The sequence below is a fragment of the Cavia porcellus genome, unplaced genomic scaffold, assembly GCF_034190915.1.
Source record: "Cavia porcellus strain 051 isolate PalLab524CR breed Dunkin Hartley unplaced genomic scaffold, mCavPor4.1 scaffold_13, whole genome shotgun sequence".
In the NCBI taxonomy this organism is placed as follows: domain Eukaryota; kingdom Metazoa; phylum Chordata; class Mammalia; order Rodentia; family Caviidae; genus Cavia; species Cavia porcellus.
The window spans coordinates 61,025,100-61,042,566 of record NW_026947496.1 but is presented as its reverse complement, the minus strand read 5'-3'; the positions used below and the strand labels follow the sequence as shown (position 1 = coordinate 61,042,566).

Here is a 17,467-nt window from a genome sequence, read left to right as displayed (position 1 = left end):
TCCCCCAGTTTAGAAAGACAGTACCAGGAGGAGCGATTCACTGCTTCTGAGAGCCCATTCCATCTCTGATCAGCTCTGATTGATTTTGTGAAATTTCTGCCTTAGGTCCTGTGATGGGGCTCTTTCCCCACAGGATGGGCTCTCAATGGTTCAAAAGTGGCCAAGTTTCCTATGCTAAGACCTTTCTTCTCTGAGCTAACTGTGCATCCTAACCCATTCCCCAGGCATAACTCTTACTACCCCTCACCATTCTGGCCCGGCTCCGGCTGTTCTCAAGATACAATGTATACCTTGGCCTCTAGTTTTCAGTACTGAACATATTACTAAGGTTTCATCTACTCAGTTCTCAAAACAGAAGCTGTCGCCCCTCATCCTAGATAGTTTTATTAATGAAACCCATCAGGAACCCATCACATAGAATTGTTTCACACTAACAGCCAAGGTATCAGTGTTGGAGTGTTATTATCGTGAGACACAGAACCAGACTGCCTACACTTAGACTGACCATACTTGGCTTTTCTACTGACCAGATGAATGACTTTAGATGAGCTGATTATTCCTTGGTTCTTTGTCTTATAGAAAAAGCAGGGACAAGTGAATACTTTCTGTGAGGTTTTTTTGTGAGAATTGTTATTAAAGTTGTTAATACAGTACCTGGCATAAAAATTCAATAAATGTAGGCTGGGTGTAGTTCTGCACACCTGTAATCCCAGCACTTGGGAGACCGAGGTAAGAAGATTACTGTGAGCTAGAGGCCAGCCTGGGCTACATAGTGAATTTAAGTTCAGCCTTGACTACATAGCATGACCTTGTCTCAAAAGACAAAAAAAAATCAATAAATACACTAAAGAATTTTTTTTTGGTCTTTTTTCCTTTTTATCGGTACCAGGGATAGAACTCACGACTACCTGCTTGCAAGGCAGGCGCTTACGCCGCTGAGCTAAACCCCCAGCCCCCACACTAAACAATTATTAAAGGAGATAATTTGGCTTGTGACATTAATATTAAACAGAGTATAACTTTTGTTAAAGAATAACAGCTCTGACAAAAGAGGCTCTCCAATTCTTTTCAATAGTGTCTTTTGTAGATGATCAGAAAATGTTGCTTTCATGAAAACAGGTGATAGGACATGCTGAGGGAGACCTGGAAACCAACAATACAAAAAGGGATAGACATGATATAGACTAATTTATTTTATAATTTTATGAAAGTCCTAAGATTACTAAAAAAAAAAAGTACATCCTTGATAAGAAATGTATTCTTAGGAAATGGCTGGATCTGAAACCAGTAGATACCAGTTGTAGGTTTGTCTTGTAATCTCACAATCTCATTAATTGTGAGATCTAAATCACATAATCTAAGATAAAGTACATTCCTATAGAAATAATTTTCACTAAATTCACATAGTCATGAAACAACCAAACCTCATGGGAAAAAACTCTATAGTCAGTAAAGACATTCAGTTTACCCTATTTTTCATGCACAAGAAAACTAAAGCTTCCTGTTCTAGCCTCCAAACAAAACAAAACACTGCAGTTAAAAAGGGGGAAATGATTTGTGCAGGCAGGGCTTGGTGGTTGCTCCAGAGCAATGTTTCTTCCATGGTCAGGTTTATCTTGAGCATGATCTAACTCAGAACCTTAAAGTGATGTGGAGTGAATCAGCAATAAACTGAGAATAAGCAATGCTATCTAGAATAGACATCTTTTAGTTTATAACAGGGGTCTCTCCTCAGCGCTACAATACAGTGCTCTTTTTGGTAGGCCACCAAGTTCCTGTGGCTTGGAGATCAGTTGATTATTACATGATGACCAGCCTGGGGAGGAACACATCTTAGAGAAATGCTGAAGTGTGAGTGGATAGGAATTGTCAGTCCTGACCGCTAAAGAAATGTGAGTGACCTCTCATTCTCTAACCAGATCAACCAAACCCTCCAATGGATGTCACAGCAGAGACTGAAGGATCTCGTCTCTCCATCCAATGGCAGAAACCAGTTTCTGCCTTTCCAATTCATTGCTTTGAATATGAAGTGAAAATCTGTAACACGAAGGATTATTATCAGGTAATTATTCAGATCATTTTAATATTCATGATAGATCCTAATTTTAGAAGCATTGAAAAATTATATTCAGCAACTGCTCTGGTTACAACTTCATGCTAACAAGGTCAAAATTAACTTATAGCTACCTCCGGTATTACAGAAATAAACCAAATAGTACAGACCTTTTGTTTTTAAAGGAGATATTTTTGGTTGGAAATAATACAAAAGATCAGACTAAATTTTTTTTTGGTACTACTTTGACTTAAAAGGTAAAATGGTACAGATGCTCTGGAAAACAGCAAGCTGAGTTATCAAAAAAGAAAGCAGAAAAATAGAATTATGAGATAAGCCAATAATTCCACTTCTGGGCATATATACATATAACAGAATTCAAAACAAGGTCTCAAAGAAATGTGTGGACATGTTCATAGCAACATTATCCATAGTAGTTCAAAGATGGAAGTAACACAAATGTTCATTAACAAACAGATAAATAAAAAATCTCTATGTATATTTATACATATGTAATATAATATACATATTTCAGCCTTTGAAGGAAGGCAATTCTAATGCATTCTACATCATGAATGAAACATGAGGACATTATACTAAATGAACTAACTCAGTCACAAAAAGACAAATATTATATAATTCATTTTATGAGGCACTTAGAGTAGTCAGACTCAGAAATAGAAGAACAGTGATGCCAGGGAACGATGTTGGGGCATACACTGGGGAACTCTATAATGGATGGGGTTTCACCCTCATGCCCCACCTAGTCCTGCTACGTGTTTAGGTGTTAGGAACTGAACTCAGGGCCTCCTGCATGGTAAACTCCACCTCTAACATGATAAAACTACCACTAGCATGGTTACTATAACATGGTAAAACTCTAAACTAACTAGAGTTTGAGTTTATATGCTGAGGTTTATTATATTTGTTTATTATATCCCAACAATAACTCTAGTACGTAATTATCTTCCATTTGACAAAAAAGTAAAGCAAAAAGAGACAAAATAACTTGCCAAATTGTTTCAAAGCTAGAGAAAACAAAACCAAACAAAAATAAAATGACACATCAGGATTCAAACTCATGTCATACTGATAGAGACAAAGAAAATTCGATTCTATTCAAAAAATTTTTACAAATTGGCTTCTTGGTGGGAGATATATCTGTAAATAAGCCTGTATCTGCAGTAGAGGTACCTAGTTTAGTAGGCATTCAGGCTAATGCAAAGACAGCGGAGAGAGCCAGTGAAACAACCTTCTGGGGACTGTATAGAGGGGAAGTGAGTGGAACCAGCAGTGAGAAACAAAAACCTTGCCTGGTAAGAGAAGAAGAAAAGGATTTTCTTAGCCTGTGCTTTCTGAAACACCAACAGTGAAGGATGAATTACTTTTGTAAATTTTTGATCCTGCATGAATTTGTGTTTTTATAAAATACAATAAAAATGATTTGCTAAAAAAAATATAATCAAAGACATGTAAAATACATTCTGATGGGTCAGGTGCATGGATGTCATAGTAATGTCAAAAGACTGAAAATTTCTAAATTATAGTCTCCATATCTTTTTTATGCTATTGTAGACCAATAAACAGTTCCTGGCCTGTACCAGGTTATCCACCGCACTGTGCCAGCAGGGGTATAAGACAAAGGAGTGGCTCAAAGGGTTCCTCGAGCCAGGTGGCAATAATTCTGTTCATCTATATATAAAAATAACAGTGCAATTGTAACTGTCTTTCCTGATAACTTCTCCCAGAGTGGCTCATGGCTGTAAAAAAATAAAACATGGCCATAGACAATGGGAAGCCATAAAGCGTTTTGCATGACAGAAACATGACATTTGCAGAGAATAATCAGTTAGGTAGTAGCATAAAAGCTGGATATACGTAGTGAAAAGCCCATAGATATGAAGCTGTATGTTAATGGCTACAGCCCAATAGTTTAAGCAAAAGATTATGAAAGCTAAAATAGGCAGTGGCCATGGAACAGGAATGAGAAGGCCAGAAACACATCCAGGGGATATAAGATGTGATCAAGGACACATCCTTCATTTGGAGCATAGCAGGTTTGCTGGATGGTTGTGACACGGACCAGGAAACAGAAAAAAGAAGACTCACTTTTGGGATCACAGTGTCATTCTAACATGAGATAATCTAGTGTTAATCTAAAGTGTCCGTGGCAAATTGTTACTTACTGAGAATATATTAAGTCAACCAAAATTACTCGTTATACAGGTCAAAGAATGGTTGAATATTGGCAATTTTTATTTGGTTTAAACCAATACCATCTTAGCTTTGGCTTGACATCAGCAACTCCAACTAACTCAACCACCCATGCCTTTGGTTGTGGGTTTGTTTGTTTTGGTACTGATGTTTACACCCAAGGCCATCACACTCAGCTACATCTCTCTCCTTATTTATTTTTTGAGACAAGCTGGGCTGAAGCTTGTGGTCTCACTGCCTCAGCCTCCCAGAATGGTGGTATTATAGGCTATCACACACAACTTATCTTGAGTACGCGTATTCCAATTTTATGAATGAGAAGATGAAGGCCCAGCAAGGTTGAAGAACTTGTCCTGCAGTTAACTGAAGACAGAGCCAGCACTACCTTACTCATTTCAACTCAAGATCACTGCTCTTTCTACTTTCCTATGAACTCCTCATCCTTCTGTCCCCAGTTCCATGGCTATAGTTATTTCAGTATATTCTTATATCAGAGCTCCGTAAATTACATAGTACATACAGTGTGTCGTGCTTTGCAGATCATACAGTTTCTGTCACAGTTACTAAGCTCTGCCATCATAAAGGAAAACTAGCTTGGAAAATAGACATAAATGCATAAGGCTGTGTTCCAGGAAAGCTTTATTCATGCATACTGAAGTGCAAATTATGTGTAATTTTCATGTCACATGAAATATTCACTTTGATATTTTTCAAGCCATTACAAATATACAATCCATCCTTAGTTGATCAGCTATCTGAACTCAGGCAGCAGGTCACAGTTTCCTGACATCAGCAGAATATAATGGAAACTGTAACACTGTTGAGGGATGTGACTTTGGAACACGAAGGAACAAGGTAAAGTGGATCATGTGTGCTTGTAAGAGCTACTCCAATCTTTGATTCTGAAAGATTAACTGGGCCCAGAGGACATCACCTAGGCTCTACAATTGACCACTTTATATATTTTGATTATAAGGGTGACTGCCAACATATCACTGATAGAAGTCTGGAATAAGCTAATTATCATGTATCCAACTGATTTTTAAATTCCTTGCTAAACAGAAAGTCATATTACTTATAGATGACCTTTCAAGCTGAGAATTGGCATAAAATGTGTTTCTGGAGAGTCTTATAATGCTAATTTTTAGGTGGAAAAGACAACAACCAATGCATTTGTCTCCACAACGGATGGTGTTTCTAAGTACTCCATTCAAGTGAGAGCAGCCGTGAGCCCCCACTGTAGAGCCATGGGGCTATGGAGCAAGTGGAGTCAACCTGTTTACGTGGGTGAGTTTCTGAGAACAGATAATCCCAGAAGACATACACATCTGCTCATGGGGCATGAAATGGTTTTGCATGTTGGCTTGCCTCATCTTCTACTGGTCTGCAGGTGGATTTTCCAAGAAGCCAACAAAGCTTAAGCATTCAACTTTCCTGTGAGCAGAAATCTTTCTCAGGCCATGTACCTGATCTTTGTTTTTATCTTTCCCTCCTAGTTGTTTCTGTTTCTCAGGCCTTTTCTCTATTTTTTTTTCAAGTCTTTGATGGAAACTGACTTGATATGCATCAGATCTGACATATCCACAGGGACTAATGGATCACAGCCTAACAATTTCTTCCCTCTCCCTCTCTTTTCCTTTCTTGTTTTTTTTTTCTTTAAATGGAGTCTCATTATGTAGTTCAGGCTGGCCTGGAACACACTACAAGCCCATGTGGGCCTCAAACTTGCAGCAATTTTCCTGACTCAGTCTTTTGAGTGCTAGGATTACAGGTGTGCACCACCATGCCTGGCTTGCCTGAAAATTTCTTGAAGTCTGAGTGAATGAATTGCATCATAGAAAATCTTAGCAATCCAAATTTTTAGATTAAACAATATAAGATTATTGTAGCTTCAGACTCTGTTGTAAAAAAGTAGAGATCCTATCCTCCACTCAGTTTCTCCCAAGAGTAACATGTTGCAAAACTATAGTGCAATATAACAAGTAGAAAATGACACTGAAAATTAGTGAGAGTCCATCAGTTTCCTATGTACTCATCTTGGTGTGTTGAGTTTTTCAGAGATGTGGCTCTGGAGAATCCTAGCGCACACTTCACTTCATGAATCAATCACCTCAGTTAGGATGCAAAAGGGCTCATCCCCGTAAGGATCACTCATGTCGCCCTTTTGTAAACCCACACATCTCTCATCCTCTCTATCCCTGACCTCTGGCAATTATTAATCTGCTCTTCATCTCTAGAATGTTCCCATATCTAATTCTGAGTTCAGACTGTTGTTTCTTTTCTTAAAGAAGATTTCAAAATGGAATCATCTTCAAGGCCCACAAAACCTAGATTCATTCCAGACAGAAGATCTACAGGTTTGAACATCTCCTGGGCTCTTAGGTTGTTTCTGCAGTGGTTTTTGCTTATGATCAAACAGTAGTTTGCTTGGTAAGTAAAAGGAACACCTCACCTGTTGGTGGTATTTATCAATAATAATGGCTATTGGACGGTGGCCCCATCAAGGTCAGAATCCTACCTCAGAAGCCAGTTATTGCTTGACTTTTAAAGCTACAGTCAGTGTTGATTGTAGAGTTAGAACTCATGGGTTGAAAAGGAAACATTAAACATCAGGAGATCTAGGTTTTAACCACAGCTCTACTAACATCTAACTCTATGACACAAGTTAGAGATGGCAACAGATAATATTTTCTGAGCCCAACTATCAGAAACTGCTTATCATACAGTGTTGAAAAGGAGTCTAACACTAGGCTTAGGTCATCCTAGGGAGCCATGACCTACCACTACTGCAGAGGACAGAATAGTGACCAGCATGCTAGGCTTTTGCCAGCCAAATCTAGCCTGGCACACTTAACCCCTCTGGGCCTCAGTTTCTTCACTCATACAATGTGAGTACCACTCTCTCCAGTTGCTTCTAACTGTGCCACTAATGTGCTGAGAATGAAATTATGATTCACCATGAGAGAGTATTTCAAGCTTGTTTTAAATTTATTATTCATTCTCCCCTTCAGAGCTTTCTCACCATTATTATTTCCTAAAAAACAGCTTCCTAGTTTGGATCTGGGCTCATTATAGTTTCACCCCAAGGTGTGCCTCATTGCTATTATCTATTTCATTTACTGCCACCCATTTCATGAAGGTGAGCTGATTAATATTAGTACCTACCTTATGAATCCATCCTTTCTGGAATTTACTCTCTTATTCAGTTTAGGGATCATTAGTGATTTTAATCAATGCAGACTTTCCATTTTCATCAAGATGATTAATAAACATAATAGGAAGTCCAAGCCTCTTGGGGACATTTTGCATGGCTCTTCCTTACCTCTTGAGGATGAAGCAATAATTATGCTCAGCTTGCAGTCTATCAGGCAATTTTGCCGCTAAACACTCATTTCCTTTTAATACTCTTCCCCTCTCCTTCCTTGCCTTATAAATAGCACTCCGGAGCCCTCCTCTTCCATTTTCATTTCGAGGTATAACTCAAATAACACCCCTTCCTTACACGCATTAAGTCCACCTCTTTATTTTAATTAAGGTAAGGAAATGAAGGCCCAGAGATAGTAAATGTCTCAGTAGTTGTCAAACAGCCAAGAAGTGACTATTAAAGTACAATTTCCTCAAGTAGGTGACATATGAGCCAATTAGCAAATTAGAATAGATTCAGTTAACTAAATTAACCCATTATAGCCCAAGATAATTTCATAAGCAATTAGAGGTAAGTTTGATTAACGAGATGGGGCAGAAGTAAACGTGGTTGCTTCCTGCTCTTCTTGGCAAAGTCCTTAGTCAAGTCAGGAGGCACATGGGGTGCCTGCCCTGAACTATGCCTTTGGTCTCCCTTTGTGTTCTAGGGTATCCAGAGAATGATTTTTCCGTCCAATGGAAATAGCAGTTTTACTTTATCAGTACTGTTATCAACTGCCCTTTATCAGTGGGTGTCTGTTTCAGGACTGGTACTTCCCAATTTTCATGAGACTTTTTCCTTTTCAAAGTTTCTTAACTTCCGGATTCTTCTGTTGCTTTCTTATCTTTGTTATCGCCTGTTTACTGAAACCTTTTGTTTCCTGAGTCAGATCTTAGTAAAGTTTTTTGTTTCCTTAAACTTAATCTTCTCTCCCCTCCCTGACACTCACATGCCAAGTGTGAGACAAGCAATTATGAAAATGGATTTCCCACAGTTCATTCCCCATGGAAGAGAGACTGCTGGCTGAATTTATTTCCAGCTGAGTTCCTGATCAGGCTCAGACATGATTCTCAGTGATGATCTCAAAAACGATCAACAATCCTTAAATTTTGTTCCGAATTCACTGGAAGCAGTATCTGATGGCCAGGACCAATAGGGCAGTGCTGTAAGACATTGATTAGAAGGCGTTTTTTAAAGTTTTCCTGCAGCATGAGATGCATGGCACTTCCCCTCAAGGAGTAAGACAAGATCCACCCAGCCTTCGCATCACTTAGGCATGTGACCCTGGCTGGTGGGTGCCTTCTCTCTTTTGGGGTATCTCATTCAGGGACAACACATGTCACTCATTGGAAATTCAGGCCTTTGCTCTCTTGTGGTGGTTTGAGCTGGGCTGGGGTGGGGGGCTGTAAGACTGACATGAACATCTAAACTTTGGTGTACCTAAGGAGAATAAATGAGGCAGAACATGAGGGTGAGCGGCAGGAATACGGGCTAAAATACAAGTAGAGTCACTTGGAGGAAACTCCCATGCCTTCTTGCTTTCTTTCACTTGACACTGATGACTAATACGTGAGGAAGCCTGGTAATTCTGTCCTGGGTGCATGGAATTAAAGGCTGGATGGAGGAAACGGAGTCATACGTGAAACCAACATGGAGAGGTTTTTTGGTTTTCTTATCCCTCTTTCACTTTACACGCTACCTGCACAGTTTCCAAGGTCCAAGAGCTCTAGTCCTCTCCCCCTCTTCACTTTTGTGGCTGTATTATTTCCATCTCCTCCTCAATCCCACCAGCTTTTTTGTTTTAAATTTTACACTGTGATAAAGCAGACCAAGAAAAAGAAAAAAGGCCTACCTTAGCTTTCCCTAGAGCTCTTCACAAAAGAATTCCGTGCCACTTTCCTGAGGTAAGAGATAAGAACCTCTGAGTCAACCCAGTGGCAAAATTGTTGGAAAAGTGCAAATAGGTAGCCAATAGTGTGAAAACCCCACTTCTGCTACCTTTGACTGTGATACTTATGATTCTGGGCTTTTCTTTGCATATAGGGGATTTCAGGTAGCTGAACACTGTAGTTGGTTTGGTGACTCCACTTCCTCTTACCCAGGCTCCTGTGGTTTCCATGCTGGTTAGACCCAGTCTAGTGGCACAGTGCTCAGCAGGGGAGTAGGACTGAATTAGTCTTGCAGTTGTCCCACTGTCCTAATGGAGGACTAATGGGGGAGCCTTCAGATTCTGTCCTCAAGTGCTGGGAGTAGGGAATTGCTACTGTGCTTTAGGCAATGGCCACCTTTCCTAGTGTCCACACCACCCTTCCCTGCATATATTGTGCCTCATGATGGGTCTGCCAGATGACACATGAACTCAGGAGGATTGACTCTCTCACTGGGTGGCTACATACTATGTTTGGCACGCCAGCCTACATTATCTTGTGAATCTACATAAACCTGACTTTTCTAAAGTAAGAAAATAAATGTCCACTCATCCACCTACTAAGTGGTGGCCTAAGTTTCGAACTCAACTATAAGGCTGACTTTACATCTGTTTCTGGGAAGCTCTATTGCCTTGTGAGTTATTATCCTAGCTATACAGACTGAGGCAGGAGACCAGGGGCTGTGGAAGTCTGATGTTCTATTTAGATAAAGCAATAGGCACAGGTTTTCAGACCTTTCAGGCTACTCTTATCTAAATGTTCATCTCCAAGTTGTCTATAATGTGAATTTTAATTGATTCTTTTTTTTCTTTTATAACTGGAATCTAACTCATGACCCTGTGCTTGCCAGGCAGGTGCTATGCCAGTGCTATATCCCCAACCCTTAATTAAGACTTTTGACAAATAGTACTTTCCATGCCTATGCCTCTTTCTCTTTTTTAGTATCTGGAATATTGGGTGTGTCTTTATCTCTCTTGATCTGTGCTTATTATTCTGAATTCTTGAGGACTGTGGTAGCACTTCAATTTTGTTTTGAATATTGAAGGAAATTATCTGGATGTCTCAGTTCTAACACAATACATTTAATCTTAATAAGTAAAATAAATACTTACTGAGAACCTACTACATACTGGCAGTGTGCCAAGAACTTTACAGGCATTAATTCATTTACTCCTTATCCTCCTTTCCAAAGCAGGAAGCAGAAGGTGAAATAGATACCTTGGTAAGGGCAGAACTAGGACTAAAACCTTCATACTTTGTTGCTTACTTGTATGTGATGACCACATCTGGTTTAGCAGTGTGACAGATTCAGTAACTTTTCACAGGGAAAAATTCTAGGTTTGTAGGAGGTCCAGAAAATAGGTAACGCTGGTTGCTGTTGGGAAGGCTTGGAGAGGGAAGGAAATTTCATAAGCTGTTCCTTGCTATACTTCATTAAGTCTATTCCTATGGGGGTAATCAAACAGCAGTTCTGGGACCTGTCTACTCAGTCCTGAATGAACACAAATATATGCTATTAGGTTTCCATATTTGGTTCACCTTAAACCCAGTGTCACCACGTGAACACTGTTTTGTGCAGTTTACACGGGACTTGGGCTACTCTGTTTTCTTCATTGAGGTTGCAAGCAAAATCCAAGGTCTACTTGACAAGTTGCTCTGACTCATGACACAAATATTTCCCTCTGACTTTTGCTGGCATTAAAAACCTGTGATTATGGTTTTGGCTTCCTTTTATGAGTGACACCACAGCATCAATCTCCAACCAGAGTTAAGCCACAGGAAGCTAGTTAAGCCCTGTATCATAGACTAACATATTGACATCCCCTCAATTACCCAAGCCTCTTGATACCATTCGAACTTCTCCCAGCACCTGCTGGATGCAACATCCAGCAGGGCTGCTTTATGAGAAGAATACTATCAATTTTCTAATTAGCTCCTTCCCTTTACACCTATTGGTGAGTCTGAAATCAGATTCAAAATCAATATAGGAGCACTGAAAGCTCATTCTTGTATGGACAATTTAAGGTGTAATAGGACTCCAAATCAAATTTATCCCCTAAAACTTATTAGTGTGAACTATGCAGCATATAGAATTCCAGAGAGAGGCTATAGCACAAGGATAGAAGTGATTTGACAAAGTGCCCAAGGCAGCCAGGGCAGAACTGACACCAAGCTGGTCCAGTGCCGAGAGACTTGCACCATCCCATCCCACTCCGTATCCACTCCTGATGCATAGAACGATAAAATGTCCATCACTGGGATTATTTGCAATATCAACTGGTTAAACTGTTAAGAACAGCTGAACCACGCGGCTGAGTTCCTCAACTGTCTAAACTGACAATCTCTCCAGAATATCCAGGAACAAAGTGAAGAGTTTAGAGGGCTTCCCCTCCTTGGAAAAAGCGGTGTGAATTCCATTTTCTGAAACTTGTCTCCACATAACCAAATGGCAGCGTCCTCACTGATTTCTTAAAAAGAAACATCTGTGGCTTCCTTTTTTAATGACAGTCAAGGTGCTTCACAGAAGATTCAAGTAACCTGGATCAAAACTAAGGCCTTGCATGTGAAATTTTGGTGGTTTTTGTTTGTTTTGTTTTTTTAACAAATACCAGAGATTTCAGAATTCAATTTAAGAATATATGAAAGGAACACCCAGTTTTAGAGTCCTGGAATTCTTAATTATTTTGAACCCGCTACACATACTGTTGGTGGAACCCACTCCTTTTTTTCAGTGTTCTGTAAAACCAAGCCAGGTTTCACTCATGGATTAATGAATTCACTCATTTGTAGTCTCGGATTTTCTATTTCTTGCATTGATAAATAAGTGAATAGCGAGTAATTTGCAAATAATTTCCACTCAGCAGTGAATAAGTGGAAACATTTAATACATGGTGCATGGTGCTCTTGGGTTTGATTCTTCTCTTGTAGGAGTACAGGCCAACTCTCTCCAAGCACTGACCAGGAGTCTGCTTCCCACGTAGAACCCTCTATGCATCACAAACTTTTTTCATTGACTTAAAAGTAGTCAGTTGCCTCTATATTTTTGTTAATTCAGTGAGAACCTTCACTTGCAAAGTGAGAGCTGAGTTGAGTAGCGAGAGAGTGGTTTAACTGAAATGACTTTTGTAATCATGACCAGAAGAAAACGGTAGCATTATCAGGACTTGACATATCAAGTTAGGGAGTACTGCAAAATTTGAGCCACAAATATAACTCAGTGTGTATTCCTGATAACCTTTGCAACACAGTAGTTCTTTCTGCAGGACCCAAATCTTTTCTGTGTAATCTAGGTATAAGCTAGGTAATAATTTTGTTGTTTAAAACTTCCTTGCTGAATTCACACCTATGCTTGTGAGTTTAGAGTTTCCACTTTCAAAATGCTTAAGTGTGTGGAATGACTATAGTTTCAGAGCTGGGGAAATTAGATTTGTACCTTTATTCAGACAACCAGACATGGAAATCGAAGGAGATGGTACTCGGTTTGATAATACCAGTTGGAACCAGTTATTTTTCATATTAGTTACAAGTAAGTATAGCAAAAACAAAACTTAACACAATGCTATTTCCAGCCTAGAAAACTGAATATAAAACTTAAAACCAGTGAGTATTACTGGGATTTGGGGAAATGTAAGGTTTGCCTCTTGGAGGAAGTAATTTCTATCATTTTACAAAGTGTGGCTAATTGTTGTTTTGAACAGATATATTTCAAAATTAAACTTTTTAAAGCAGTCTAGTCGTATGTTTCTAATAATATAATTTCATACCACCTGAAGCCTGGGGAATATCAGGAGGAAAGGTAGTTTGCAAAACAGCCACCTTTGATTAAAGATGGGACCTGTAAATTTAGATCTGACAGCTGGGAAATGAACCACAAAACAAGGCTTCCCTACAGTGAAGAAAATTCAGCCACACAGATGATGGCAAGAAATGCTTAGAATCAGTGAAGTGAAGCTCTGGCATCTGCAGCACATCCTCACTTTTGCAGGTGGAGGGGAGTGGATTGGGATTCATGCATCAGGGTAACTGGTAGGCTGCCTGCCCAATCCGGAGCTGAATATTTACTCTCTCCCACTTCTGCGCTGTGTGATTTCAGCTGGATTACTTTGTCGTCTACTTTAGCATCTCCATCTGTACAGTGAGAATAGCAGGGGCAATGTGGAGGCATCAGTGGCAGGACTAAATTGAGAGCATTAGATACTTTGCATAATGTTTGGTAACCTATGAAAACTTAGTAAAGTGCATGGAAAACTACAGAAAACAAATTCTCAGTGATTTCCTGTGACTGATAATTTTTTTATACTTTACTGCAACTTTCAAACTTTTAGCAATGAAAATGTACTACTTTTCTAGAGTCAGCTTTGTTAAAGGCATGTGTACATGAAGGGTCAAAACCCCCGCACTGAGTGAAAAGGTGCAAGTATGGGAGGGATGAGAGGGATCTTACATTTCAGCTACCTTTTTTTGCTCAGAATTATGTGCTAGTGAGCTGGGCCTAGGACTCAGGTCTCCAGACTAGGTGCTGATGGATTTAGAGCAAAAAAGCGTGTTCCACTTACATTTAAGACTGGTATTCAGTGACAGTTGTTGAGGGAGAGAGGATAGGCGCAGAGGATATAAAGAACGGAAAGAATAATGGCGATACATGGATTTGGATTTAGGGTTTGGCAAAACAGGCTGAAGTGGAAGTCAGTGAAGGAAGTAGTTCTGATGCAAAGAAGACTATGTGTTTGGTTTTGACTATTGTCAACTCTGAGAAACCTTAAACTGGGATTCATCTACAGCAGCTTCTGATCTAGACGTGCAGCTGTGTGTCAGGAGAGACAGGAACAAAGATGTAGGAGAAGATGTTGTGGAATTAAAAGATGAAGTTGTGATGAATAAATTTTTCAAAGTTCAGAGAAGAGACTGCAGTTGAAATTGTCAAAGCGTTGAGGGATGAGCTGAGAGAAATTACAAAGGGAAGAAGGAAATGACAGGAGGAAGGGGAATATTTGGGTGAAAGGGCCAAGAGTCATTCTCTAGTTCTGAATTATAGGAAGGAGGTCAGGAAAAATAACCTCGTGGAAAGAAACTAATAGTCTTTTGGCTTCAGCTAAGATGATGTCATCAGTTACTTAAAAAAAGAAAAAGAAGAGCAGTTTGAGAAGTAGGAAAATGAAGTGGTTTTGAATCTCCTGCTCAAAAATTAGGCTGGGAAATCAGGTAAGAATGTATGTGATGATGGTTGGAAGAGATGGCCAACCACAGTCATGGCTTACTCAAGATACAGGACTATGAATATCTGAAAGCAGCAAGAAGAGATTAAAGCTTTGGGGAGACAGAAGATAAACCTAAATAAGAGTCCTCAGGAAGCTATAAAGCAATGAGGAGGCAGGACAGGAATCACAGGCATTCTGTCCAAAAGCATCCCTTCTCCTTGACATTTAAACATTTTAAAAAAGTATTTAGGAGCAATGAAACCCAAAATGTGTAATAGTCACTGTACAAAAGAGAGGAAAAGAAAGTGCTCTAAACTATATAACTGCATGTATATTTAAAAGTATAAGATAGAAAATGATATCACAGAGTTTTATTGGATCATTGAACAGAACTGTTTGCAGTATCATTGGTGGAATGTCCACTCTACAAGCTTTAATTTTGTGACTTGAACAATTATTTCTAAGATGGCAATATGTAATCCATTAACTAGTGATTTCCTACTGCGCATTTTTTTATTCTGTAAATCTGTATAACTTGTACCCCTTCACTGTTTTTTTTTTCTTTCTTTTCTTTTCTCCTTAAATAAAAATTAAAAAAAAAAAGTATTTTGACTAAATCTCAGGCTATTTACAAGAGCTAGAAATTTCCACTTATATGCTTTCGTTTTTTGTTTTAAGAAATAGCAGAAGCTTTTTGCTGCTGGTGCGGAAGGCACCATGCCACACTGCTTAGCGCAGCAGTCATTAAATCATTATTTGTGTTGTTACTTGCTTCACGCAGCTTTTCCCAGAGGGACTCTAAACTGCACCACAGGAGGCTTCACTTGGATTCTTTTAACCACTGTATCCCAGAAACTTTTACAGTGCCAAACACACAATAGGAGCCCAGTAAATTCTTGTTAAATGAACTAATAAAAGAATGAGTGAATGAGTGGTCTCTCCCACAGAAGATAAGAACAGCTGTATTCAGAAAAGTAACTCAGGGTTTGCATTGTTGTCTGAAAGTAATTCAGCACTTTAATAATGGTTTCAGGTAGTGATTTGTTTTGGATTTTTCTTGAATGCATGTAACTTTAACCGCCCCCCCTCCAGCCTATCACTGAAACTCAAAGAAAAATCTGTCCTTTGAATATAGATTAGGAGCAAATTTAGACAGGGGAAATGTAGGCAAAATACTTTCTGTACTGACAACAATATTTGTTTTTCAATTTTCCTATCTGTGGAATTGGTATAATGATAAAGGGTGCTTTAGGATTGAAAAGCACTTAATAGCAAACTCTAATACTTTTATTGTTAACTATGAGTACTTTCTCATACTTAATTTCCTTGAAAAGTTTCATTTCCAATTGTGTCAACATACATTTGCTCTAATGCAATTAGCCTACCAAGTAGGCTTGCATGTTTTGTGACTTTTCCATCTAAAACTTTATCACTCACCTAAAACTGATAAGGTAGCATACTAGGATTCAATTGACAAACTACACAGAATGGACACTAAATATTTGCTGATTGATTTAATAAACACTGCTGTACAATTAAAAGTGAGCTGTCATCTGTTCATTTTACCTTCATAGCAACTTTGCAAGATGGACGTTTTTTCCCCTTTTAGAGGAGAAATTTCAGGCTCAGGAAGATAAAGCTACCTACTTTCCCAGGGTCACCCAGCACCTACAACCCCAAACCAAGCTTCCCCATGCCCTGAGTCTCATCATTTCTTTATTGGCATCTAATTCTAACTCTGATTTTTTCTGTCTTTTTCTTCCCCAATTAGGAAAGGAGAAGAAGCCCATCGCCGGATGGTTTCTCATCACACTTACAGCAGTCCTCTGCTTCATCTTGTTAATTTTCTTCTTCCTCTGCAGAATGTAGGTGTTCTTTACACTAGGTGCTTCTAGTCAGGTCTGACTTGTATCGAACTTTGAGTCTTACTGTGTAGCTATCAGATAGTTCTTGTTATCGTGTGAAATGTATGGCATTTTTGCTCCTGCATAGCTTTTCTGAGATGAATACAGACCAAATCAAAAGTAAAAAACATCAGAAGGAAGGTGATATACAGAAACCGTACAGAGCACAGAAGTATGGCTGTCACCACTACACACACTTTCTCAAATTTTCCAACAAAACTTCTGTGAAGGGTTTTACCTTTGTTCTTCATTCCTGCTCAGCCTCCCATTTGCTACCTGCTTGTCTTTATTAAGTCACCGGTGTGAGCCTCTTTCTTACACTACATGTAAAGGAAGAGAGCATATGGAGGTTGAATTTACCTGATGATGCCTCCACAGCTCGACACTCAGTCATCAGGGGCCAGCTCCCGCCTGACCCTTCAGTCAGTAGCATCTGAGTGCCTGATTGTGAAGAAGGAGATTAGTGCTGGGGAAAACTGGTCAAGTAAGTGGGCTGAATTTGTCAAAGTCATGAGACTTATGGCACATGCAGGGGACACAGAACCCAAAATGACTCTGCAGCTGCCGAATACTGTACTCAGAACCAATCAGAAAAGTGCTATCTTTAATTCTTCATTTACATCTGGTGCGAAACCAGATGTAATGGTTAGTGTTCCTGTGGCCTCTCCCCATGCCCCACACAATCATGGATGCCATCAAATCTAGCATTTTGATTGGTTTGTTCTCTAGTGGTCAGATTTGGTGGTCTGAGTATTTTACTTGCCCATGAGTGGAGCCAGGATTTGATGTATTGGTGGGAAGAAGGTGTGTCCATCTCTTTTGCTTTTGCTGTTTGCAGCAGCCATGAAGGGCTGCCCCACAAAGTCATGCTACCTCAGAGCCAACTGAGTGTGGACTGAAACCTCCAAGAACTGTAAAAAGTAAACCTTGCCTTCTCTACCTTTGGACATCAAGTATTTTGTCTCAACAATGTATAAAAAATAACT

At 39.3% G+C, this 17,467-nt stretch overlaps 1 protein-coding gene across 1 annotated transcript in view; it reads left to right on the top strand.

Annotated features, from left to right (window-relative positions):
• Positions 1–17,467, top strand: part of Il5ra (interleukin 5 receptor subunit alpha) — a 33,173-nt gene that overhangs the window by 11,134 nt on the left and 4,572 nt on the right. Inside the window, 3 exon segments of the mRNA NM_001173125.1 lie at positions 1,920–2,062; positions 5,416–5,554; positions 16,349–16,442. Coding sequence (NP_001166596.1) covers positions 1,920–2,062; positions 5,416–5,554; positions 16,349–16,442 — 376 coding nt within the window.